Source organism: Pleurodeles waltl, chromosome 5 (genome assembly GCF_031143425.1).
Source record: "Pleurodeles waltl isolate 20211129_DDA chromosome 5, aPleWal1.hap1.20221129, whole genome shotgun sequence".
Classification (NCBI taxonomy): domain Eukaryota; kingdom Metazoa; phylum Chordata; class Amphibia; order Caudata; family Salamandridae; genus Pleurodeles; species Pleurodeles waltl.
The window spans coordinates 171509895-171535620 of NC_090444.1; the positions used below are offsets into that span (position 1 = coordinate 171509895).

The window sequence follows — 25726 nt, forward strand, 5'->3', positions numbered from 1 at the left end:
GCCGACACGTGTTTCGTCTTCTAGACTTTATCAAAGCTTATATGTGAAAAGATGAACAAAAGTAGGTATTGAGAAAAGGTGTTTCTTTCCGGGCGTACATGGTAGGCACTGTACTCAAACATCTTTGTGAATTAGCCTCAAAATGACAAACTTCCTAATATTAAAAGTTCAAAGAAGGCTCAGCCCCCTCAATGTGTACTAAGGGTATACAAACTTTCCCTGGATATTTCTATGTTAGTCCCGTGTTATGTGCATGTTATATTAGTGTGAAAACTCACTATGGCCCTTAAGAATATTTAGTGGTTCTACAGGAGTAGGAGTTAAACTAGTCCTACATTTCTTTGTATCTCTGCTTCAAATTGTCTTAGTGCTGGGACTAGAAAAAGGGGTAGAGATAATAAATATAAACCATGGGTAACTGGTAACACTGGCCCAAAATGTTTTTGTGACACGATTGAAGCATTGCTGAAGGCTCCATTGGGCTACATTCAGCTACACCTGAGAAAGGATTGCATAGTTCACCAAAGTTGTCAAAATTGCTATTGTAGTTCGGATGGACTCCAGGGGGACCTTTTAATGTGAAAAGGGCAGAGTGAGCCAGTTCTAGAATGTGCCTTCAGTGAAGTACCACAAGACCTTCCTACCCAGCAGACAATACCACTTGAAGGGAAAGATGAGTGAAGTCCGCTGGAAGTGCTGCAAAATATGGCTGCTTCTTCTGGGTGGTTTTTGAGGAATGAGGGCCATAGTAATGGAACACACTGAATTTTGGAGGCAATATCAAGGGAAGGTTAGAATTTTTCTCTAACGGTCCTAATGAACATTTAAACCAGATTTTTAAGAAGAATAAGGTTGTGGTTGAAGAAAGATTGGGATCTGTAAAGGGCTTCTCACATAAAATTCTCATAAAAAGTAAGTATATGCTCATTATGTATAAATTATGTGGTGTAGTTCAATGTGTAAGAGAAGACTGAATGAATAGCAATAATTGATTTGTCTTTTAGGGCAACATCTGTAGTGTTTGCAGATAAGAAATCTGACGAATTGTATTTCTGGGAGATACAATTTATCTGATGAGTGATTATCCAGATTCTTACAGGTCACTCTCGCTTATAAACAGTAACTCAAAGATCTTTGCCAAAATCCTCGCAAACAGAATCTTACCCTTGATACCCTATGTGGTTCTCCCGGACCAAGCAGATTTTATACCTGATAGATCCACTTCCCATAATCTCATAACTTTATTCGCACTATTGCACCAAATTGGTCCAGAACACAAAGCAGTGGCGGTCCTGTTGGATGCCACAAAGGAGTTTGAGTCAGTTGAGTGGGGCTGCTTGTCTGTTGTGCAATGCCACATGGGGTTCACAATTCCTAATTAATAACTGCTATACACCACCCCTAGGGCTAGAGTACTAGTAAATGGCCTGACATCTGAGCCACTCGAGAACCAACAAGGCTCCTGGAAGAGATGTCCCAAGCCCCCACTCTATTAGCCATGGCAAAAGACACCCTGGCCTGCGCTATTCAGAAATTGCGTGGGCACAGAGCCATTGCATTTTCTCCACGCAACTTAATGGCAACCCTTTACGCTGATGACATTACACCCTACCTGCAACCTCCTCAGAAACCTCACCCCTCTTATAAAAAAAATTAAGCTGTTCTGAATAATTTCAAGAATAGCAATCAACTTGAATGATTCAGCTATACTACCTCTTACACCGGCAATGAAGGAACAGACGCTTAACTATCCCATCCCATAGTGCCAGACATCCATAAGGTATCTTGGCATTTGGGTTAGTTGCAACAAGGAGACCATAACAACTGAAAAGTATGCACTACCATAGCAAAAATAGAAGAGCAAGTATCAAAGTGGATTAGACTTCCATTCTCCCTGCATGGTAGAATTGCCCTCATGAAGATGATTCTCTTACATAAGATCCTATATTTATTTAACAACATATCAATCCTATTGAACAGGCATTTCTTCAACACACTCAAGTTCCTCATTATTAAATTTTCATAAGCAGGTAAACTGTCATGAGTCAAATTCAAATTATATTACCACTGCCCACAAGCCCAATATGCACTGGCTGCACCCTCCACCCTATATGGCACATCTTGCTATTGAGCATAATGTAGCCTTCTCAGTCCCACCCACCACACTAATTGGGCAGGTGCTGAAAAGCAAGCACGCCGAGATCCACACAGTAACAAACACAAATGGTTTGGGAGGGCATGCACAAGTGGTATGGTTGAGCTACACTACATTCACCAAATCAGGCCCTCACACACTTTTCTATCATTTATCACCCATGGCTTAAAAATACTAGGTAGACTGACAGCTGGGGGGGGTGGGGGGGGGTGGGGGGGGTAAACCAACGGTGACCTATTCCCGAATATGGTGAATCCCTGGCTACCTCTGTGGTGACGGAGTGTGAAGGGGACTCAGATCTAGACACATTTCTTTACTTACGGATATGTGCACTCTGAAGGGAGTGCTATCCCACTTTCCCGAAGGTACCCCTCTTCTCTCCCCCTGCACCTCCCCCCACCCGAGTGCCTAGCACTAGCAGCCATGCTGATGGCTGGGTCTTGAAAGCACATGGTTACTAGATTATACGTAACAACACAGGCTGCAGCCCCACCAGTAACATCTGTGCCAGGAAAGCACGGGAAGTGGATATAGGTGAAGTGGGGGCCAATAGAGAATGGACATTCTGTTGCTTGCAGATTACAGTCCTGGCCCCCAATGGCTGGCTTAAACACTTTAAATTCCTACACTGGGTGTAGTGCACACCACTTAAATTGAATGCATGGGTCTGCAGTCGGATTCCAGGTATGCTCGCTGTGGTGCAACTGACACAGACTTTATCCATGGTGCCTGGTTGTGCCCACCTATAGGTAATTACTGGACTAAGATATTCCATACTCTATACCAAATGATTGGTCTGACAGTGACACCATCTCAAAAACTTGCCCCTTTGGAGATGCACAATCAATATACCACATGAGGTACACTGGTATGTGTCTATTGTGCTACTGATGGCAAAAAGGAGGGTTGCCTGCCACAGGGGGAAGAAACATGCACCTGCTTTGAAAACATGGCTTCATGACCTCTCATATTGCCAAAAACAACTGGACACTTATCTCTTGCTCCCACTTACGAGCAGACCAATGTGACCCCCTACTTATATAAGACGCCCCTGAGCCTGTCAAGTGCCCTGCTCACTAGTGGAGGCAGAGTCCAGACTGAACATCAATGCTGCCCCTCAACTTGGGGAGGTGCCCAGACACTATGTATTTGCGTCTGATTTACATTAATATGAACCTGTTGTTGGATGAATGATTGTTGTGAATGGCGATGTCCCAGAGAGTTAGTCAGTCTGCTCAGAAATGGCTTTCTGACTGATACTGTCTTTGCCTAGTCAACCTGATCAACTGATTATATTCTCTATCAAGTACATTCTCTACTATAGTGCAATGCATTGTCCTGGGATACGTTTAATGCTCTGTTACTTTATATGTTGAAATCACTAAATAAAACATAAAATAAAAAAAACAAATAATCTGATTACTGTTACAAACTGATAGTCACCTCTTGCCAAAGATATAGGAGTGAATTAAGAAACTACCATCCCCACTGGGAGTAAAGCACGGACTGTTGAGTAAATATTATGAAAGCCATTTGGGGATGACAGCAACAAAGAAAATATTTTTGGTATTATAATGGTAGTGCGGAAGGGATCAAAATATGGAGGATCATGTGAATGAGTAGAGGATATCTTAAAAGTAATGGGCAATGTACAACATAAAAATGCCGTGTGTAGAGCACATTTATCAGATGAACCCTGGCAGAACTATGCTTTCAATTCTGGTGATGTTGAGTTCGATAGCTCACCAGCTACTATATACTGATTCTGAAGAAAGTGTTCAGGCAAGTGACTGAATTTACCTGTAGTCACTGACAAGCGTATACGTGTAGCTATGGCTGCCAGAAGATTTTTTGCAAAGAAGCGGAACCGAGTGTAATTGGATAGCCTTGTATAACTCACAGGCTAATGCACTGGCTGAGAGAGTCAACAGCATCGTCAAGAAGGGCTGCTTCGTAAAAAACGTGTGTACAGGTTTTTGTTGAAGAAAGTCTGGATGCAAAATGTCATCTTTCTAGTTGTTGATGGCTAGGGTGCTCATCACAAAGCCTCATCCAGGTTGATCATCAAATGCAGGAGGGGGAACGGGAGGGAAGTGAATTTTAGAGGATGCTATAAGTGTGAAAGAAAACAGTAACTTAAGTGTCTTTTGGTTGATGTTCTCCTGGCGAAGATAATAAAAAGAACATGTTTCCTTTATGTCTCAAGTTATCCTTCACCCTTGCATGCTCCGGCCCCCAATTAAAACATTGTAGCAAAGGTTAATCTTCCAACTGAAACAGGATAAGTAAGGTACTCCATTATCTTCTAACCAACCATCATATGCAACTATCAAGATCATTGGTTCTGTTGTGCTTAGATTAAGAAACCATATAAATGTGGATAAAAAGAAAAAAACATTCAGCATAATTTATTATTTATTTTTTTTTAAACAGGTTGATAGAAATTAATCAACCTGAAAAAGCGTGCACACAATACCCACTATAAAAGGACTACAGTTGCCCTTTGTGGAAAGGAGAAAGCCATTTTAAGTATATTAGTGCAGACACAAAGCCTTTGAGGGCAAGTGCCCGCACTTCTTATTGAAATTGAATTCTGTCTACAATCGCACCATAAATCTCAGCTTCAGGTATCTCCAAACTCTGAAAACTTGTAGCAAAATGGAGTGTGGTCCAGAGGAGACAATAAATCAATGAACCCTATATTAATTTGTTGCACGCATGGTTACAGTTGCCCCCTTTTTTATAACAACATTGAGAGGCAGCTCTTAACCAGGAAATGGGGCTTCTTTATCTAACGCTCAAGAATAAGGCCTGAGAGCTAATCATCAAAAATATTTAGAAAGTTCCTGAAAATGCACCTTTTCCACCAACTCTTTTCCAGGTTATCTTAATGTTCGTTACAACTGATCCGATGACAAGGCATCCAAGAAAGACCTGAACTGTAGAACACTGTGCAACAAGACTCGCTTTGGATGACCCTCTTGTAATAAACAATGCATTCATACAAACAGCCAATGGGTTTTGTGTGCCCTCGTCTTCTTGAAAGGAACAATGCTACATGCAGATGCACCTTCTCTGTCACAATTTCGTACCCAGCAGAAAGTGGAGCTTTCCTTGTTACTCTTATTTTAGAATCTGATTCATTGGTCTTTGTCTGACCCACATGTCGCTACACCACACGGCTTTTAGAAAACAGAATGGGATCAAAATCTACAACGGTTTTGTGGTGCTCCTCCCTTATAGGTGTTGGAGTTTTGTAATGATGCGTGAATAAGGATACTTTCCTGAACAAACACACACTTGCTTCAGACTGTCAGGAACTGGGGATAGGACTCTAAAGACCTGACAATACTATTAGGCCCAGCAACTAAGAATCCTTGTAGAGCATAATCATAGTACTAGAGTAGCTATCAGCAGTCACACTGAAATCTTTACCTAGCACCTGTCTGAAAAACTTAATCTTGTTCAAAACTATAGTAATTAGATCTAGAGAAATTTGGGTGTGTTACTCTCGGCCTGTGAGATGTCACATCTTACCCATCATCATGGAACATACAACTCAATCAGGATTCAGATACTGGCATCAAGTAAGCTGACTGCCGGCCACAGCTACTGTTTACAATATACTTAGAGTGGGCTTTGGGTGAGCCCCTTGCTAATGGCTGGATGCCTTTGCTGTTTATCTCAGTTGTCTCCTCTTGATCAATGGTTTTACTCCCTATTCTTGTTTCTGACCGAGCAAGGAGCATTTCACCATGATGTTCTGATATGTGGACTTGTATTCTACTATTGCTAACATTACTTACATTATATGAACTACATGTGTGTATTACTTTCTGCACTTCAAGGGAGTGCATGTGTTTTTTTACTCTCTCATGTGCTGCTTCCCCTTTCAGTTTCCCTCGTTCTCCTTTTTGAATCCCCACTCTTCTACCCCGTTTATCCGTTGCTCTCTGAACCTGTTTTTCTCTCATTTTTCCTGCAAATTAGACACCGCCCAACTCCTTTGTTGCCCCCCCGCCACCCACCTCCCTTTCTTTTGTGGCATACAATTCAACTTAGTGATGAACATGAAATACCAAATTATCTGAGTCAGTTAAAGCCACCACTGTGACTAATCAACTGGGGAAAACTGGCTGTCTAGTTTAATGAAAGCAAATAAAGGAGCAAATAAGTTACAGAATACCCTCTGCATTGTGCTGTATGAAAGACCAATATCACAACTACAGAAAATCACAAATGCCTTAACTAGACCAATAAGTGGAAGTCACTTTTTTTCTATGAAACAAAGACAATGGCCACATATGAAATCATTGATTAAATAAAAAAAGGTTGCAACAGAAAAAATCTTTCCAAATTCACTCTCCCAGCCACTCACATTATACTGTCTATTCACAAATTGCATTCACTATCACAATATATAAATATCAACGAAAGAGCAAGGGGGAGCAGAAGCCAGCATGAAATGTGTGCAGAGTCTACATCCAGATTTGAACAAATCTCACCTAATTATGCAGTAGACGAAAAACACATATTTAGAGGCAAATAAATATAGTACTGCAGGCATATAACCACCAAGCAACAGATGTAAAACTAAAGATACCTACACTTATATTGTACGCTATCCAACTTAATCTTCCCTATGTGCTGACAACAGGCTTCATTACACAACTCAATAGTACTCATTTTCTCAAACCTGTAAGAATAAGCTGCGGAGTGGAACCACTGGGATTTTAAACCTGTGCCTTTCATCTCGCACATGGACCAATAGATCAATGTGTGAATTAACTTTTGGTACAATATGAAATGAGACTGGGATGTGCAATATTCTGATTGTTGGTGTACACTGAATATGATTGATTTTGTGAACTTTGTTGTAGATATAAAGTATTGTTTTTATTACGAAGTGTTAAAATATGTGAGTAATAATACATACGTGTTGTAATACATTTGAGATATATTCTGGGGTATACAAGAGTGGTCAATAAGTGATGAAATCGTAGGCAGTCAACCACAGACCCAAGTAATGTAAGATAGTTCATCACAAAGGGGAGATTTTTTTGTTTGCCTGCTGTCAAAAGTAACTCGCAACAGAAAGACCCGTCACAGAATAGAACTGAACAATGAATATTGAATACTTTAGGCACCGTACGCACGAACAAGGCCACAGTGCCAGCCACCACTGCGTATAGCTTTAGTTTAAAATTATTTAACTACCTGGCGAAGAAAGAATTCGTTCAAGACTCGTTATTCGTTGCTGGCTTGCAGACAGGAAAAAGTAAAAACCAAATAATTAGACAGTCTAATGAAGACTTTATTTTCAGAACTGTTTGTTGATTCTGACTTATGACCGAAGTGAATCCAATGTTAATACTAGCAAAAAATAAATTTGTTTGACAAAACAAAAGAATACATTGTTATAGCAGCTTATCTTTATTTTTGCATTAGTCGCGTGGCCCATGTTTTTACTGCTACTCCCACTGAAGCTTTGTGCTAACAGACACCGGAAAAAGACACGCGAGACATTGTCCCACATCTTCATCGCTGTGAGGACAACAGCAACGGTGACGTGGCTTCCGGGAGGGTCCTACATCCTGGCCCTAGGGCGCGAGCTCTCAACACTGAAGCTCGCGAGGCAAGGGCCTGCCCGTCACGTTCTGCAGTAAATGCGATGCGAGCCGCCCGCAGGCGCCTTGCCCTCATGCTGACTGAATCTAGCAGCCTTTCAAAGAGCATGTCAGCGACTGCAAATTACTGCCGATTACAGGCATATGCCGGGACAGCAAAGAACAGCTGAAGCCTGCCTTCCAGGAATCTTCCATTTCTGATAAAAGAGCACATTCTGGGCAAAAAGCGCCGGGCCTCTCATACACCCTAACACGCCTACTCTGCATTGCGTTTCGGAAAGCTTTATGAATTGAGCAATTTCTCGGGACACGTTTAAAAGTGCCTTTAAGGGTTTCATAAGCATAGGATGTTTTATTTGTCAAAACTGCTCAAATCTGCTAAAGGTCGAAAGGACCACTTCAGATAAACCTTCTGCACTAGTGAACAGCCGGGAGAGCAGGGGGCGCAGTCCATTTTCTTCACGCAGGAAGATGTGAAGGCATCTCAAGGCCTTGATGTGACATGGAAGCACCAGCCGCCCTGGGGTGAACAGCGGGAGTGCGCGGGTAGAGGTCCACGCAGTCAGCAGGAAAAGACGACTCTAGCAAGCACTCTCAAAAATACTTTATCCGTATCATGCATGTGTGTGTGGGTGGTAAGGCGATTATCGCACATTCCTGCCAGTAATGCAAATGTTAAGTTATGAGGCGACACAGCATCACATCACAAATACCCCGCTACAAGTTGCCATCACCAAAAAACCTGGTAGTAGCTAGGCTCCAAAACAAATATGAGAAAACATGCATGCGAGCAGAGGAAGTGCTTGGAACCACTATACAGCATCTGCATGCCATAGTGTTGCAACACATTTTAAATACAAAGGGTATATCATACTGCCCAGTAGTAGTGATATTGTCATCTTGTTGGCAAAGTACCACCTACTCTTAGCATCCAAAGCCTACAGCTGGAAGTGGCTGATAAATAATGAGAATGCTGACAATCGCAATACCATTAATCATAAAGAACTGGAGCTGCATTTAGAGGTGTCCCCATAAAGATGAGACATAACCAGCTTAACCAGGTTTAATGTTGACAAATGGTGGGTATGGGTAAGACCTGAGGACAAGAAGGTCCTGTTTTATATCTGATATCTTGATTTAAAGAACCGCTTTGTACTCCGACCTCAAGAGATGTATTACACCAGCCTTTAGTTGTCAGTAATTACCAACAGATGTCGCAGTAATCACCAATAATGCCTGTTAACTGGATTACCAAGCATTTTCACTGCTACACTGCTGCCCCTTTTTGGAGTTTGTCAGAATCCAAGTGCTTTTTATGGCACCAGATAAACGACGACACTCTCGGGTATGGTATTTACTGGATGCGATTAATAGCACCTATTACAAGTTTTTTGTTAATAAAATGCAGATTTTTACTGTGCCATGCGCAGTTTAATGCAGTAAGCACCAAAATCTGCATTTTATTAACAAAAAACTTGTAATAGGTGCTATTAATCGCAACTACGAGATATTTAACATACCCAGTAATTACTGGATACAATAAACAACACCCAACTCAGAATTCCCATCTCTACCTAAACAGAGCTTTAAGCAAGAACTGGAAAATTCTGACCCCCTCATAATGAGGGCCTGCAACTCAAATTCACTTTTCAAACTGGTCTACTTCCTCAAGATAAGTAAGATTAGAGTCAATGAAAGGGCCAAACATCAGAAGTTCCAAGGTTGTGGGAGAATTCCAGTATCTCCAACTTAAAAAGCATCAGGAGATCCAAGCCGAGCAGGTGCATTCCAGCAATCATGTGTCCCAGTAACTGCCATGAAGCATTCAAAGCACATCCCTCTCAAACAAATCCAGTGCAGTCACATCGCATTCCCACCTCCATCATCTCATTTAACTCATATAATTTTAGTAGCTGCTAAAAAGGGCACTAGCACCAATTTATCTTCTACAAGAAAACAGACACTCACTTAAGATAATTAAACATCATTGTGTCTTCCCACTTACGCTAGGCTGGATTCCTCTAAAATCAAAAATGTTGCAGAAATGGAGGGGCATGCTATCTAATTTAACACACAATTATTAAATCACTATGATGTTTATTGGTGGGAAGCAGTTTAAACCCTTAAGAATAGATAAATAGGACCTAATTGGAAGACAATATAAAGGGAGGATAGGATAGAGTTTAAATGCATGGCATGGCACGGACTGGTGTGCAAAGCATTAGGAATCTATCTATGTGGCAATGGGATGTCAACTGAAGCATGGGAAAATATGGGGGAAGTGATGGTCATATTATGGCCTGTGTTCATCTATCTGGTTATCTATATGTTGTACGGAAAATGTGAGCTTGACGTCTTATGTTAAGACAGTATTATGTGCATAGTCTTGTTTTGGTCTTTTAAAAATATTAACATTTGATATTAAAAAATCTGATACACCAACTACACGGTGAAAGAGTTTGAATTTGTACCAATGAGCACCATTTCTAGTAGCCAATGAATGCCCTCCTCAAATATCCCAGAGAGGTAGTACAGGTGTCACGCAAGGTTCTCTGTGATGTTTACTGGCGTGTCTGGATTGATGTCAGCATCACATGCTACAGGAATCCTAGCATGAAAGGGGTGGAGCAACCATGAGCTTGCAGTATTATCTGGCACACAGAGAAAGTAAATGAAGCTCATGGCCACTCTTAAAACCAGTCCCTACACTCACAGGTTGTGACAGGGAAGGTGCCCAGTGGCTTTAATGTCCACCAAGTGTGTGTGTGTCACTATTTTTATAACACAGTCTCCCTGGAAGGTGTGCTAGCTGGCTAAACTTCCATTGCGCACACTACAAACACATCTAGGTGATCTGTGAATTTGTTGGGAAGAGCTTGTAATTTTCGAGGGCTTTGGGACCAGCGAGCTCTATTGAGCACAGATCTTATGTTAAAATGTATAGAAGCATTCACACTAATATTACGATTAGAATACCTCCTCCCATCTGCCACAGCACCCACCAGTAGGCAAACTCAACAGAACAAAGATTTTTCATTATTGAACTTTTTACATGAACTTTTATGATTCATAAACCGACATTATTAACCGTAAAATCGGCTCCATAGAAAAGCAGCCTAAATAAAAAAAAGTTGCATATCGATTAATACTGCGTGATCGACATTAAATACAAATAATTTCAATATATTTGTGTTACAGATAATGTACTTGTTGACTGTATTTATGGAGCATGAACTCTGCACTGAGGAGCAGAGTGTTGTGCATCAATAGATGGTGCACACGTAATGTTGAACCCCTCTCTTCACCCTACAATACAATACGTACAAACAATTTACTCCGTTTGTCTCAGTTAAGTACTAATGCGAATATTATTTGCCAGATATCTTCATACCACTATTCCACAACACGAGAGATCCCTTTTGCCATATGCTAAGCACCTTATCACACCGTTCCAGGTGCGGCTACTATTTCATTTGTAAAAGGTTCCTTGCAAAATATTACAGACGCTTAATATAAAAAACAAAATTAAAAGAGTTTCGGACACAAACATAAAGGAAGGACAATCAAAATAACAATGACTTAGGTCATTAAAAGAATGAAAATCACTGAAAATACTCATGGGCCTGCAATTAAACTAAAGATGTCCCTTAGAGGTATGCAAACACAATGAAGGGAAGAGTGACCAAAATCCTAAGCAAGCCATTTTGGGTAGAAAAAGGGCACGCACATTCAAGGCTGGCTATAGGACAAGAGAGAGAGTGTCCAGACCACACATCATGTTATTCTTTTTTTAACTTGTTTATTTATGCATAGAAAGGAACAAATATAACTATGCACTACATCATAGCATATTACATTTAAGTAAAAATACAGTCAGTCGACCAACTAATGGCAGTACCAGTTCGAGGTCCCCAACCGGGTTAACACATGTTATTCTGGTTAGTAAACCAGGCTAGTAGGTTCAAGGCAGGCAATAAAATAGTAAAAAAGTGTCCAGATCAACGAAGTGGGCAATTCTGGCAGAATGAAAGGGCATAGATACTCTGGCAGGGAGGTGCTCCAACCTATAATGTGGGCGATTGTGATTTGGAAATAAAACATTAAAAAAAAAAAAACATGCGCGAAAGACAGCACTGACGTTAAATGCCAAAATCCAAAAAATGAGTCATACTGGTTTCCAACAGGACCAATACAACACAAGGGTAGGCAACAGAGCAGGTGAGGGGGGGGGGGGAGAGATGAGATTTAAAGGGCACTCTGGGAAGGAAATAGGGGTATCTCATACAAGACCCGCAACGAAGCAGCAAATAGAGCCCAAACCAAGAGAGGGTGCAATACTGGCTAGAAATAAGGCAAGCACATCTACGGCAGGCTTCGCAGAAGGGGCCCACAATCATAAAAGGAAACAATGCTGCTTATAAAACAGGGCGACCATATCCAAAACAGGATAGGGACAGATGCGTGACCCACTGATGGAGATTCAGTCTAGAAAACAAAAGCCATGGGGGAGCTGAATACGTCCAAACTCATAGCAGGCTTTTGCCCCTTAGATACCAGGTCATGCAATTCTGAGGCAGGTGGGCTCCCATTGAAAAAAGGTGTCGATTCTGGCTAGCAGGCAGTTTAAGCATCATCAGAAACAACAAAAGAACAGCAGGGAGTGTGCTAAAAACACAAAGTGGGCGATTCCATTAGAAAACAAGGCGGACTCAGAATTTCTACAGCAAGGTCTTTGCATACAGGGAACAAACACCCTATGCTGCCAGGGGTGGACCTTCTGGTGTAAGTGTGGAGGTGTTGAGCCACATCGGCCTCCTCGGATGCGCACCTAGTGTGAAGGGGAGGTCTGGAAGGCCTCCGTCCCACTCCCCAGCCACTCCTGTGTGCGCACCACGTCCAGGCGCCCCAGGTCACGGGCGGGCTGTGCGCCTGGGCATGTCTGGGGTAAAGTATGAAACAAGGCGCTGCATTGGCTGCACAGGAAATGCGAAGACGTGCCCGCTGTCTGTGCAAGTGATGCAACACTTAGAACGAATCCTAGAATGAATGGAGCCATGAAGGGATGTTTACAGGAAAAAGGGAACAGGCGGGGGCGCGCGGGCTGCCATGCACCGACACCTCTCGGGGCACGGTGGATTTAAAGGTGGCAGAGCGTAAACGTCCATAAAAGGAGCTGGTGTTTACGGTGTGTGGGCGGGTGATGAATACATGGCCGTCTGTACTCCCCATCCTCCTGGGGTGGGGGCTCCATGCAGTACCTGGAAGCAGAAGGAGGGATGTTGTGTGTAAAGCCTCCGCCCCACCCCGGCTGTGAGGTCACAGATGCTCTATAAATACCCCAGCAGCTCCACGACAGAGGAGGGGTCCTCATCCTGCCCCAGTCACTGACTCTCCGCGGAAGGTGGGGGGGTAAATACGGAGAATGTGGCGGGCTGGAGGGGGCAGGCGTAAACGCAGTTGGCAATAGGTTGGAGATGCAGCCCCGGCATCACATCGAAGGTCATTTTGCGGGCAGGCTGGGATAGTAGGCAGTGCCAAGGGGGTGGTATGTGAAGCATGCAAGAGAGACTGTAGCCAACATGTCGGAGGCACTAGGAGGCAGGACGAAGCCAAAGTATACAGGCGAGAAAGAAAATGCGAGCCTGGGTGATGTAGGTTGAGTGAAACCAGCTTGGAGTTGCTAATGATATTGGGGTTGCAAGGGAAGGAGCCGGCAAAGAGTGGGCCGCAAGGGAAGCAACAGTCTGGGAGGAGGTTGCAAGCGAAGCTGCAGGCCAGGAGGCCAAGGAAGCCTCTGATTGCAAAAAAGGAGGAGGTGGGGGCTGCCAGGGTAGTCTACAGGGAGAGGCAGGCTAGGGGAGGTTACAATGAGAGGCAGGGGAGGTTACAAGCAGAGACAGGCCAGGGGAGGCTACAAGCAGAGAAAGGGGAGTCTGCAGGCAGAGACAGGCAGGCCACGGGAGGCTACAAGCAGAGAAAGGGGAGTCTGCAGGCAGAGACAGGCAGGCCACGGGAGGTTACAAGCAGAGCCAGGCCAGGGGAGGTTACAAGCAGTAGCAGGCTAAGGGCGTTATAAGAAGAGGCAGGCCAGGGGAGTCTGCATGCACAGGCATGCCACGGGAGGTTAGAAGGAGGGCCAGGGGAGGTTAAAAGCAGTGGAGGGCTAAGGGAGGTTAAAAGCAGTGGAGGGCCAGGGGAAGTCACAAACAATGGCGGGCTAAGGGAGGTTACAAGCAGAGGCGGGCCAGGGGAGGTCACAAACAATGGCGGGCTAAGGGAGGTTATAAGAGGAGGCAGGCCAGGGGAGTCTGCAAGCACAGGTAGAACAGGGGAGGTTAAAAGCAGAGGCAGGGGACGTTACAAGCAGTGGACGGCTAAGGGAGGTTATAAGCAGATGCGGGTCAGGGGAGTCTGAAAGGAGAGGGTGGGGAGTCTGCAAGCAGAGGTAGGCCAGGGGAGGTTACAAGCAGAGGTGGGCCAAGGGTGTCTGAAAGGAGAGGCAGGCCAGCGGAGGTTACAAGCCGAGGCAAGCCAGGGGAGTCCGCAAGGAAGGGCAGGCAAGGGGAGCCTGTAAGCACAGGCAGGCCAGGGGAGGTTACAAACACAGACAGGAGAGGTTGCAGGCCAGGGGAGGTTGCAAGCAGAGGCAGGCCACGAGAGGTTGCAAGCAGAGGCAGGCCACGAGAGGTTGCAAGCAGAGGCAGGCCACGAGAGGTTACCAGCTGAAGGAGGTGTAGGGAGATTACAAGCAGAGGCAAGGCAAGAGGAGGCGGGCTTGGGTGGGGGTAGTCTTCAAGGAGAGGCAGGAAAGAGAGGTTGTCAGCAGAAGGAGGTCAGGGGAAATTACAAGCAGAGATAGGCCAGGTGAGTCTCTAAAGAGTGGGGGGCCCGGGGAGGTTACAAGGCGAGGCAGGCCAGGGGAAGTTGCAAGGAGCGGCAGGTTCGGGGAGATACACGAGAACGATATGGTCAGTAAAGTAGGAGGAGGCAACTGGGGGTTAAAATGGGGAAAGGTAGGGCGAGGATCTGCAAGGAGAATCAGCTATAGATTACAAAAAAGATTGCAACGAGTTTCATGATTTAATCAGGGGAGGCCACAACGAGGCAGGCTAGATAAAACCTGTCTCCAAAGAAAGGCTAGCCAAAGAAGGCTTAAAGAGGGCAATGGGCCCAGTGAAGCCCAAAGCAGCCAGCTTGAGAGCTAGGACTAAGACAGGCAGGCCTGGAAGGCAACAAGAAGACGGGACGATCAGACTCCTGGAGCCTGGCATGGGGAGGCTGCAAGGCGAGACAGGCCGTGACATGCTGGCCACGAGAGTCAGGCTAGGGGAGGTTGCAAGCAGCAGCTGGGCAGGAGAATTCCTAGTGAAATACATGCCAGTGGAGGGCGAGAGGTGATTCAGGACAGGGGATGCTACCCCCCAGAGTGTGTGAGAGGCAGGTGAGGGGTGGTCGACCAGCCAGGGTTGTCGGTGAGGAGACACATGCTAGAGGAGGTTAAAGGGGACGCTGCACTGGGTAACGGGCACGGGAGGTCCTAGCTGCAGGGGCGGCAGACCCGCCAGCGGAGGCCGTGGGGGCGGCCGAGGAGCCGGGACACCAGGCCCCGCCCGGGTACTCACGTTCTCGGTGTCGCGCTCGTTGACGGTCGGCAATGGCGTCCGGGTGGACATCTTGCGCTGCGGGTCCGGGGCTCCGCGGCCTCTAGCCCCGGGCGGGCATACCGTGGCCCCGGGCTCCCCCGGCAGCTCCCTCGGCGCGATCCCCGCTCAGGCCGGGCGGCGCATCCCCCGGCGGCCCCGCGCGCTCACTCCCGGCCCTCCTGCTCCCTCGGCGGGACTAGCGCCGCCTCCGGGGCCCTGGCACCCGCGGCATCCCGGCCTCCGAGCGCGGTCCCCGGCCGGGGGGTGAGAGCCGCGGCCCGTGCGACGGAGCTAGAGCCCGGCAGGCCTCACATAGCCGGCGGGGGCAGTCCGGCGGGGGTCGGGCGTCAGGCGGGCGGCTCTCCCTCCCCTGGCCCAGGCGGCTCTCCCTCCCCTGGCCCAGGCGGCTCTCCCTCCTCTCGCCCAGGCGGCTCTCCCTCCTCGTCTCCCCCTCCTCGGCGTCCGTCCCGCTGCCCTCCGCGGCTCACTTCAGGAAGAGGAGCATCTACTTCCAGTGCGTGCTGCAGTGCGGGGGGCGGGGGACAGCAGGCATGATGCAGCAGCGGCCCCGGCGGCCGCCGTCTCTGGGATCCGCGGAATGCCGCTCTCCCCGGGACTCCGCCCTCTCCGGGCGCTCTTGTGCGTCTAGCGCTGCCCGGGAGCGGTCTCCCGGCCCCGCTCCCTCGCCGGGGGCTCCTCCCGGGGGTGGCGGCGCGGGCGGGGGCTCTGGCCGCAGGCACCGCCGCAGAGTCATCAAAGCATCACCGCTCACGTTAGAGGATCGGGGTTATCAAGCGAGGAAGCGTCTTCGCATTCCTGCCCGCCTGGAAGGGCTGTGGGGCCGGGGTCGAGTCAGTTATTTGCGAATCGCTCTACCCACCGTTTAGTGCTGCAGGTGCCTTGGCCAGGGAATGCAACTGAACCCCAAAATATTTTATTCCCAACGGGAAGGGGTGCGTTTTCTTGGCTCGCTTCAGGGAACGTGGCGCTCGTGCTATTAGCGTGACTGACCCTTTCGGACACACAACTTTCTTTGGACTTTATCCACACACCCTCCTTTGTTGCGAGACTCTTTTATTTTGTTGCATATTTTTCTTCAAAATCTATTGCTTTTCCTACGCTATCATTCGCTAAAAAGGTATTTTTATCAAGTATATGTCACTTGGGGACCCAAGGATCTATCACCCCGTTTCTCCCTGCCGCCTTGTGTGCAAAGGAAGCTGGATGTATTTATTACCACGACTTTCTTTTCCTAGGCGTGCTGCAATCATAACAGAATAATCCTGGCACCCGTACAGCTCTCCACATGCTGTTCCTAGAATCCCGAGAACCTCACTTCACGTTGCACAATAACAATCGTTCAGCAGACTTTCATTTATTTTTTTCTCCGAAAAGAAATATTCATTGGAAGACGCTCCCTTATCCTTTTGCCTGCAGGCTAAAATATTTTACTTTTTAAGTATACACGAAACATTTTTCAGCAGCACGCGAGCCACACAGAAGGACATTTGCTTACTTGGCCAAGCACAGCATTTTTTGGATAGCTGTAACATAACGTTACCTTGTGGAAACCTAACAGTATAGATTGACCTTGCACTATTGGGTAGATGCCAGTTGTTGCCTACACCATTGGAGCTTTCTCGCCGACACAATATTTTGAACAGATAGTAGAGGACCAAAGGAGACAGGGGAAAATATCCCGGGTGACCCAGTTGTTCAACAGTTTTTTTCTGTCGACCGCATTACTGAATAGGTAACGCCAACATCTGTGGAGCTGCAACCACAGAAGTAAAGCATTTGCAATGTAATGGGTCTCGCATTTGCTCGAGATAGAGCTATTAGCGTTGTAAACTTCTAACCAGACTTTTCTTGCCACATAAACTGAAAATGAAAAGTAATCAAATTTTACATAAGGTAGCTGATTTAAAGCACCATGCCATGAGCGTGAAGGTGACTAATCAGAACAAAAGGACTGGTCTGGTTTTGCCTTTGCATAGTAATCCACTGAATAAAGAGTGCAGTTGCGCTGTGTAAAACCTTGAATTTGCAAGGAGTGCTCGGATAAACAATAGAATTAAACTAGTAGTCATGAAAAGGGCTTGATTACTGCCCAGCGAGGTTGCGCTGCCTACCAAATAAAGAGAAAAAGTAGTCCAGAAACCATAAAGAAAGCATGGAATCTCATATGTTTTCAGTGGTTTTCCGGTGCTCTCGAGGAGGGCTAAACACTGGAAAAGGCAAGACATATGCATGCCTTTCACTAATGAAATCAAGCGAATTTTGAAAGGCAAACCCACAAACCAACAAAAGTGATGGATGTTGTTAAAAGCCCACAGAGAGATTACAAAAGGGACAGATCGCTTGCATGCTTGACCCTAAAAAGAAAGTAAGGGCCAGATGTATCAAAGGTTTTTTCCCATTCTATGTCTATGGGAAAATGCGTTAATACAAATGGCCCTATATGTGTAGGTTATGCCATATAATGTGAATGCAAGTTGCAGCTTTTTAAATGTGTTTGAGGAGGTCAATGAAGACATTCTGGAGGCCCAAGTGATGGTAATTTCCTGTGTTAAGAGCTGCAAGACTGTGGGGTTTCTTCACTGCAGAAATCACCGAAGTTCCACCTCGCATAACTTGTATGGTGAATAACTGCCAGGTAAGTGTGAAATTTGAACACTATTATATTAACGAGGAAGAGTCTGTTTAGAATATTCATATGAACTAGCACCAGTGTGTACCCCCAAACCGATCAGAGGACCATATTCCCCGGAACCCAAGGTCACTACCTAGACTCACTGGTTCATTGATGAGTTCATAGGGTGAAAGGTCACACACATCAAGTGGTTGTTTTCCAAAGATGGCTGACTACTTATTGAAAGATTTAGCCTTCCTAGCTACATGGAAGTAGAATTCCTATTATATCCTGTTAGAAATGGGGTCTCTAGTTGACAGAGGTATTCACCTTTGTCCAAATAGGGACCACAATCCTAGTTAGCTTAAGTCATACAACATCCAAATTATCCTGTGCCCACCCTCTGGTAGCTCGACACTGAGCAATCAGGCTTAACTTAGAAAGCAATGTTTAAAGTATTTGTGCAAATAAATCATACAGTAACACAGTGAAAACACCACAAAAATACACCACACAGGTTTAGAAAAATATAGGATATTTATCTGGGTAAATTAAGGTCAAAATGATAATTCAATAAGCACAAGTTGAGATATCATTTTTACAGATTTAAAAGAGTCTTAAATCTTAGAAATCAACAGTTGTCTCTTGTTTACACAAAGTACCTGGTTTGTGCCAAAAATTAGACGCACGGAGACTGCAGAGGAGGAGATGCGTGGAAAAAAATACTGTGTGTGTCAGGATTTTCCAACGTGGCACGATGATACGTCGTTTCTTTCCACGCTGCAAGGGGCTTTGCATCTATTTCTGGCGTGCAGTCTAGGTTCCTCTCTGCGATGCGGGGATCTTTTTGATGCCCAGGGACAATGCAGGGAAAATCCTTGGCGGGCTGGAAGAAGTCGCAGGCATTACGTTGATCAGGTAGGCGATGCGTTGAATTTTCTGTCGCACGCCAGGTGCTTCGTCGATTCTTCACTCAGGAAGTGGGTCTGTGTCGTTCCAGCTTGGCTGCGTCGATCGAGTAGGACTGTGCGTTGAATTTCCAGTCGCAACGCAGGGGCTGCTTCGAAACTTCACTCAGGAAGTTGGGCTGCATTGTTCCAGTTCGGCTGTGCAGCAATTTTCTCATCGCAAGGCAGGCTGTGCATAGTTTCTGGCAGGTTGTGTCCATTTCAGTGCACAAGGAGTTTCCTTGAAGAGATGAAGTCTTTTTGTCCCTGAGACTTCAGAAAACAGGAGGCAAGCTCAATCCAAGCCCTTAAATAGCATTTCCCAGCAAAGTCAGAGGGAAGCAAGGCAACAGGGCAACAGTAGGGCAGCAGTCCTTCTCAGAAAAGCAGTCCAAGTGAGTCCCTTGGGCTGCCAGACAGTTCCTCTTGACAAGTTGCAGGTTCAGGTCCAGAAGTGTCTGATTTGGTGGGGTTAGGGACCCAGTTTATATACCCAAAACTGTTTTGAAGTGGAGGAGACCTCAAAGAGGGGTTTTGAAGTGCACCAGATCCCCTTTCAGTACAGGTATGTCTGGCAGGCTCCCAGTAGGGAATTTAGCAGTCCATTGTGTGAGGGTAGGCTACTACCCTTTGAAATGTAAGTGTCTGGCCCTCCACCCTCCCAGCCCAGGAAGACCCATTCATTATGCAGATTAGTGCAGTTGTGACTGAGTATCCTGAGTTTGTGGTTGTCTGGGTGAAATGCACAAGGGAGCTATCAACCAGCCCAGAGGTGGATTGGAGACAGAATGTAAGGCACAGATGGATTTTAAGTGCAGAGAAATGCTCACTTTCTAAAAGTGACATTTCTAAAATAGTAATATGAAATCCGATCAGAATCTACCACTTAAACAGTATATGAGGGTACTCCTAATGTTATCCTATGAAAGAAGCAGGCCTCACTGTAGTGGAAAACAAATTTAGGAGTTTTCCACTACCAGTACACATAGAAGGACATCTGTACATGTCCTGTCTTTTACCTACATAGCACTGTGTCCTATAGGTTGCCTAGGGCTTACCTCAAGGGTGACCTATATGTAGGAAAAGGGGAGTTTAAGGCTTGGCAGGTACTTTTAAATGCCAAGTCGAAGTGGCAGTCAAACTGCACACACAGGCCTTGCAGTTGCAGGCCTGGGACATGGTTAAGGGGCTACTTATGTGGGTGGCACAACCAGTGCTGCAGGCCCACTAGTAGCATTACATTTACAGGCCCTGGGCACATGTAGTGTACTTTACTGGGGACTTACAAGTAAATCAGACATGCCAATTAGGAATGAATCAATGTTACCATGTTTAAGGAAGAGAGCATATGCACTTTAGCACTGGTTAGTAGTGGTAAAGTGTGCAGAGTCCTAAAACCAGCAAAAACAGTGTCAGAAAAGTGGAGGGAGGAATGCAAAACGTTGGGGGATGACCACCCTAAGTCTGTCAGGTCTAACAGATCCCCTGAATCCCATTAACAAACATAGCTTCAAAACCCTATGTTGCCTCCAAGACCGTTAAATTCTTGTAGTGTGATGAGTTATCCACAGTGTGCATTTGGTCTCTTAGATACAGTCTTACTGCATTGAACTGGGGGTTGACAAAAGTGCACTCATAATGAATCAGACACTTTTCAACATCCCTTCCAAAAATTGACAAGTAAAGGTTTTTCTTTTAATATTGCATATTTTTACATATTACTACTTTTATGGTCCTATCTACATTTGATAAAACCATGTTTCATACTTCTTTCCACTCAGCAAAATTCCTAAATACATGACAACCCTGCCACAAGTTATCTAGTCATTTTGAAGATATGGTTTTCAGAGAGCTGAGCCTCCCACCAGTCTCATACCCCATCAGGCCTTCTGGGCCACCTTGACCTCAACTCACTCCCTGCCCCACTGTGAGGCATGGACTTCTCTGAGAAAAGGCAGCCCAACCTAGACATCACATTTACAGTTTTTTTTTCTTGAAGGATAGTCACTGTGCAGGCAGAATAATCAAACAATCTGTGCACTTTGCAGACCGGAGCAAAAGCAAAACAAGGGACATAACAAAACACTGGCAGATGTATGCACCATGTGCTGTCAACCATCTACTGTGTTGAAAAGAAATGATGTGAGAAACTAAATGCCTTTGTAAACAATGAAATGTACACAAAATCAGAACCTTTTCAAGATGAAAACATCCGCTAATCTTCCAAAAGTTTGAGCATACTAAACAAACTAGGAAATGCACACTTCCTGGAACAAACATTTGCAAATGCAACCGGTTTAACCTTGCCCAAGTCTCTCTGCACAGCTCTGATTTTAGCTGACATGAACAGGTCGTAGGTTTTGGAGAGAAAATGGGCAAAGCGTGTACTCTAGCATACACTCCACACATGTCACTTGCAGCTGTTCCTCTCTTCTCTGAGCCTCCTGAAACTTTAATGTTTTCATAATTGTTTACAGTTGTGCTTTGACATCACAATAGCCTGCCTGCCCCCAGTATGCCACAAATTACTACTATTAAGGCAGGGCCAGCACGATACTAGAAGGGGCACCACTGTACAATGGCTACCAGCGATATTTTTAAAATTGCTGCCATACTCCCATGACCACCATTATGCTAGGGGTGGGCACCACTGTTCCACTAATGTGCACAATATGTCAACCATAATTGTTCCACAGATAGGTACAGTTATAATATGGATGCCCAAAGTATGCCAGGAGTTACAATTTCTATAGCAGGACCATCTTTATTTGCTAAGTGTGGGCAACATGCCACTGATGCTCACAAGTTGCCTAGAATAACTATAATTGTGTGAAGACAAAAATGCAATCATAGGTGAACATCCTGACATGGGTGCCCACAAAGTGAAAAGAAATGATACCATTATGCAAGGGCTAGCATTTTACCAGGGATGGGCAATGGACATCATACCCGGGATTCCCAGAAGATGCCAAGATTTACCACCATTGCACACAGGGGTGAGCAATGGACATCATTTAAAGATTGCCTACAAGTTGGCAAGAGTTACCACCACTGTGCAAGGAGCAGCATTTCACCAGGATTGGCAGTTGTTGCAACACACCTCACACATCTGCACACAGTCAGTTGCATATACTCGCATATGCATCCAAACAATCAGAATCAACATGTTTTGTGTTAAAGGTGAAAGAGTGCAGGAGGGGGGCTATAGAGAGGGTTGTGAATAGAGCAACGTTGAGTACCTGGGGAAAAAAAGGGGAAAGGAGTAAACATGAGTTTTGGAGAGGTGGGAGAAGGGAGCAAGCAGGAGTGCCTGGAGGAGTGGGACAGGGGATCAATAAGAACAGCTCTGAGCTGAAGGGGCCAATAGGAGTTATTGGCTGATAGAAGGGGGGCATCTGGCCGTGGAAGAAAATGGTCTCTCATACTTTCATCTTGTGGGAAAAAAACTTCAGCATGGCTGACTTCTCTCACTCTGGCACAGGAATTCTTCTGGATTATTTTTCTCCTGTAAAGAAAGTCTAGCTGTGCAAATTAGTGGGTTTTCTCATGGCAATGTGCAAGGGGTAATTGTGGAAAATCATCCACAATACATTTGCCTTAAGCCACCGATAGGCTGCTCCAGTGCGCAAATCCTAATCAATCAATCAGTATTTGTAGAGCACGGCTTATCACCCCAACGGGTATCCAGGTGCTGGGGGCTGACACTGCGGATTGACGGCCTCTTGTCGAAGTGCCAGGTCTTGAGCTTCTTCCTGAAGTTGAACTAAGTTATGAACTAATTCAAAATATTGAAGGTGAATTAGTAACCATTGGAAATCCGACTGACTGTCCCATGGCACAAATGTAAAGGTCCTTGTCATTTGCTGACTGCACCTCAAAAGCTTAAAAATGGACTCCTGCTTCTAAGGAAATTAAGCAAAAGAAAAAATATCAAATGCGTTTGCCTAAAAATAACACTCATTAAGAAAATATGTCTTCAGCTCAAGCGAAGGACTAGGGCCACTCGAAAAATGGGATGCTACAGCTGCTTCTGCATAAAGGTGAATTTGACACACTTGTTGCTTAACCCAGCTACATAATTTGCAGATTTTAACAAATCAGATTTAGTTTTTTAACTTTAACAGATCAAAAGCTATAAACATGGCTGTAAATGTGTTGGAGTGCAACACCAGACACCTTTCAAAAGCTAACTAGTTACCTTCACCCTTCAACTGCTTTATTACAACTAAATTAGTTAATTCAAACATGATGGGCAGGGTGCTTTCTGTCAAGAAACTGTTTTCTTTCACTCTGTAGGCAAATTGTACTGTGCTGTTCAACAGAGCCATTTCTGAAGACACCTTTTAGTACACAACTGGAAGGTTCCCGACATGCAAGGGATACCTTTATAAGCGATATTATGCATGTTTATTCAATCACTGACTAGTAAGCAAAAGGGTATTAATGACATGCTGTTCTTGTGCTTTTATGCAAGACAAAATCATTAACTGTTGGTGAATTAAATTTTGGAAATAATCTGCTCACTGTGTGATAGTATTAGGATAACTTTTATAGCAAGGTGTCTAAATATCTCAACATGGAATTGTAACATATATATATATCTTCATCAGGGCCTATGCCTCATAGTTAAGGACCTTTGTGATAGCGCCTATATGGTGAACCTTGTTAAAGTCATGCATTTTAACCCGGACAGTGGTATCCTATTGACGTTGGACACTGTCTCACGCTACACAAACATACTCCAAAAACCTGTATTTGTGTGATTGAACAGCTTTTGAACACCTGTCCAAGACCAGCACATGTACCAACAGAGTTCCCTACCTTTACATCTAATTACTTTAAGTACGGAGACCAATATTACCAACAGTGCTGCAGCACCTCTGTGGGTTCTATTTCGTCCAAAATATGGCAAACATTTTTGTTGATGCTTTTGAACAGCATTTTTGTACTAAAAAGTAAGATTTCATATTGGTCAGGTATTAAATGTTGGAAGAGATACATTGATAATATTTTTATGATTTGGGATGATAAAACACTGAAAGAGTTTGTATAATATCTTAACAGTTCACAAAACAGTTTGAAGTTCACATGTACCCACAACAGAGATCAGATTTCATTTTTATACATTATCATCAGACACAATGAGTAACATTTATATAGTGCACTTTTCCATAAGCCTATAGAAAGAAATGTCCTTCTGATGTATGGTAGCTCCTATCCCTGCACCCCAAGGGATGGGCTTCCTTATGGACAGTTCCTCCGGTTGCAAAACAATTGTAAATACAAAATTGATTATTTCAGGGAAGCAAATATATTTCAGGAGAAATTGGCTAATGGAAATTACCAACATAAAATTGTGAAGACCTTCCTTGAAAAGGCTTAGTATACGCCCAGAGATGAATTGCTATAAGCGAGAACCACAAAATACAAGTGACAAACTGGTGTGTGTCACTATGTGTTGCCCCTATACAAATAAAGAGAGAACACCCATAAAAAAAAAAAAAACACTGGCACATGGTATTAAATCTGGATGTCTCCTTAGAACTACCTGTGTTTGCGTTTAGAAGGTGTAAGACTATCAAGTACCACGTAGTTTTTACTTGGCCCTGTTGGAAATGGCCTTTCTGCAGGGTCACCCCCAAACTTTTTGCCTTCCTCCTTCTCTTTTTCTGACCTAATTTTTGCTGGCTTTAGGACTCTGCGCACTTTACCACTGGTAATCAGTGCTTAAGTGCATATGCTCTCTCCTTAAAACATGGTGGCATTGTCTCATACCCAACTGGCTTATTTAATTTACTTGTAAGTCCCTAGTCCATTGCACTACATGTGCCCAGGGCCAGTAAATTAAATGCTACTAGTGGGCTGCAGCACTGGTTGTGCCTCCCACATAAGTAGCCCACTAACCATGTCTCAGGCCTGCCTCTGCAGTGCCTGTGGGTGCAGGTTGACTGCCACTTCGACTTGGCATTTAAAAGTACTTGCCAAGCCTTAAACTCCCCTTTTTTCCTACATATAAGTCACCCCTAAGGTAGGCCCTAGGTAGCCCATAGGGCAGAGTGCTATGCAGGTAAAAGATAGGATATGAACATGTGTGTTCTATATGTCCTAGTAGTTTAAAACTCCTAAATTTGTTTTACACTGCTGTGAGGCCTTCTCCTTTCATAGGATATCATTAGGGCTGCCCTCATATACTGTTTGAGTGGTAGATCCTGATGTGAAAAGAGTAGCCAGGTCATATTTAGTATCACCAGAATGATGATACAAAATCCTGCTTAATGGTGAAGTTGGATTTTATATGACTATTTTAGAAATGCTACTTTTAGAAAGTGAGCATTTCTCTGCACTTAAATCCTTCTGTGCCTTCCATCCACATCTGGCTAGGTTTAGTTGACAGCTCCCTTGTGCATTCACCCAGACAACCCCAAGCCCAGGATGCTCAGTCGCACTTGCATACATCTGCATATTGAATGGGTCTTCCTGGGCTGGGAGGGTGGACGGCCTGACACTTGCATGTCAAAGGACAGTAGCCTGCCTTCACACAAAGGATTGCCACACCCCCTACTGGGACCCTGGCAGACAGGATGGAATTGAAAGGGGGACTTCGTACACTTCTAAGCCACTCTTTGAAGTCTCCCCCACTTCAAAAGCACATTTGGGTATTTAAACAGGGTCTCTGACCCTACCAGCTCAGGTACTTCTTGACAAGACACTCTTGTCACAGA

At 44.8% G+C, this 25726-nt stretch overlaps 1 protein-coding gene across 4 annotated transcripts in view; it reads right to left on the reverse strand.

Annotated features, from left to right (window-relative positions):
* Positions 1–15602, reverse strand: part of MARK1 (microtubule affinity regulating kinase 1) — a 355979-nt gene extending 340377 nt beyond the window's left edge. For all 4 annotated transcript variants that reach the window (XM_069233866.1, XM_069233864.1, XM_069233865.1 and 1 more), the window contains exon 1: positions 15405–15602. In XM_069233866.1, coding sequence (XP_069089967.1) covers positions 15405–15455 — 51 coding nt within the window. In that variant the 5' untranslated portion in view covers positions 15456–15602. The remainder of the gene's footprint in view (positions 1–15404) is intronic.
* Between the last annotated feature and the right edge of the window lie 10124 nt (positions 15603–25726).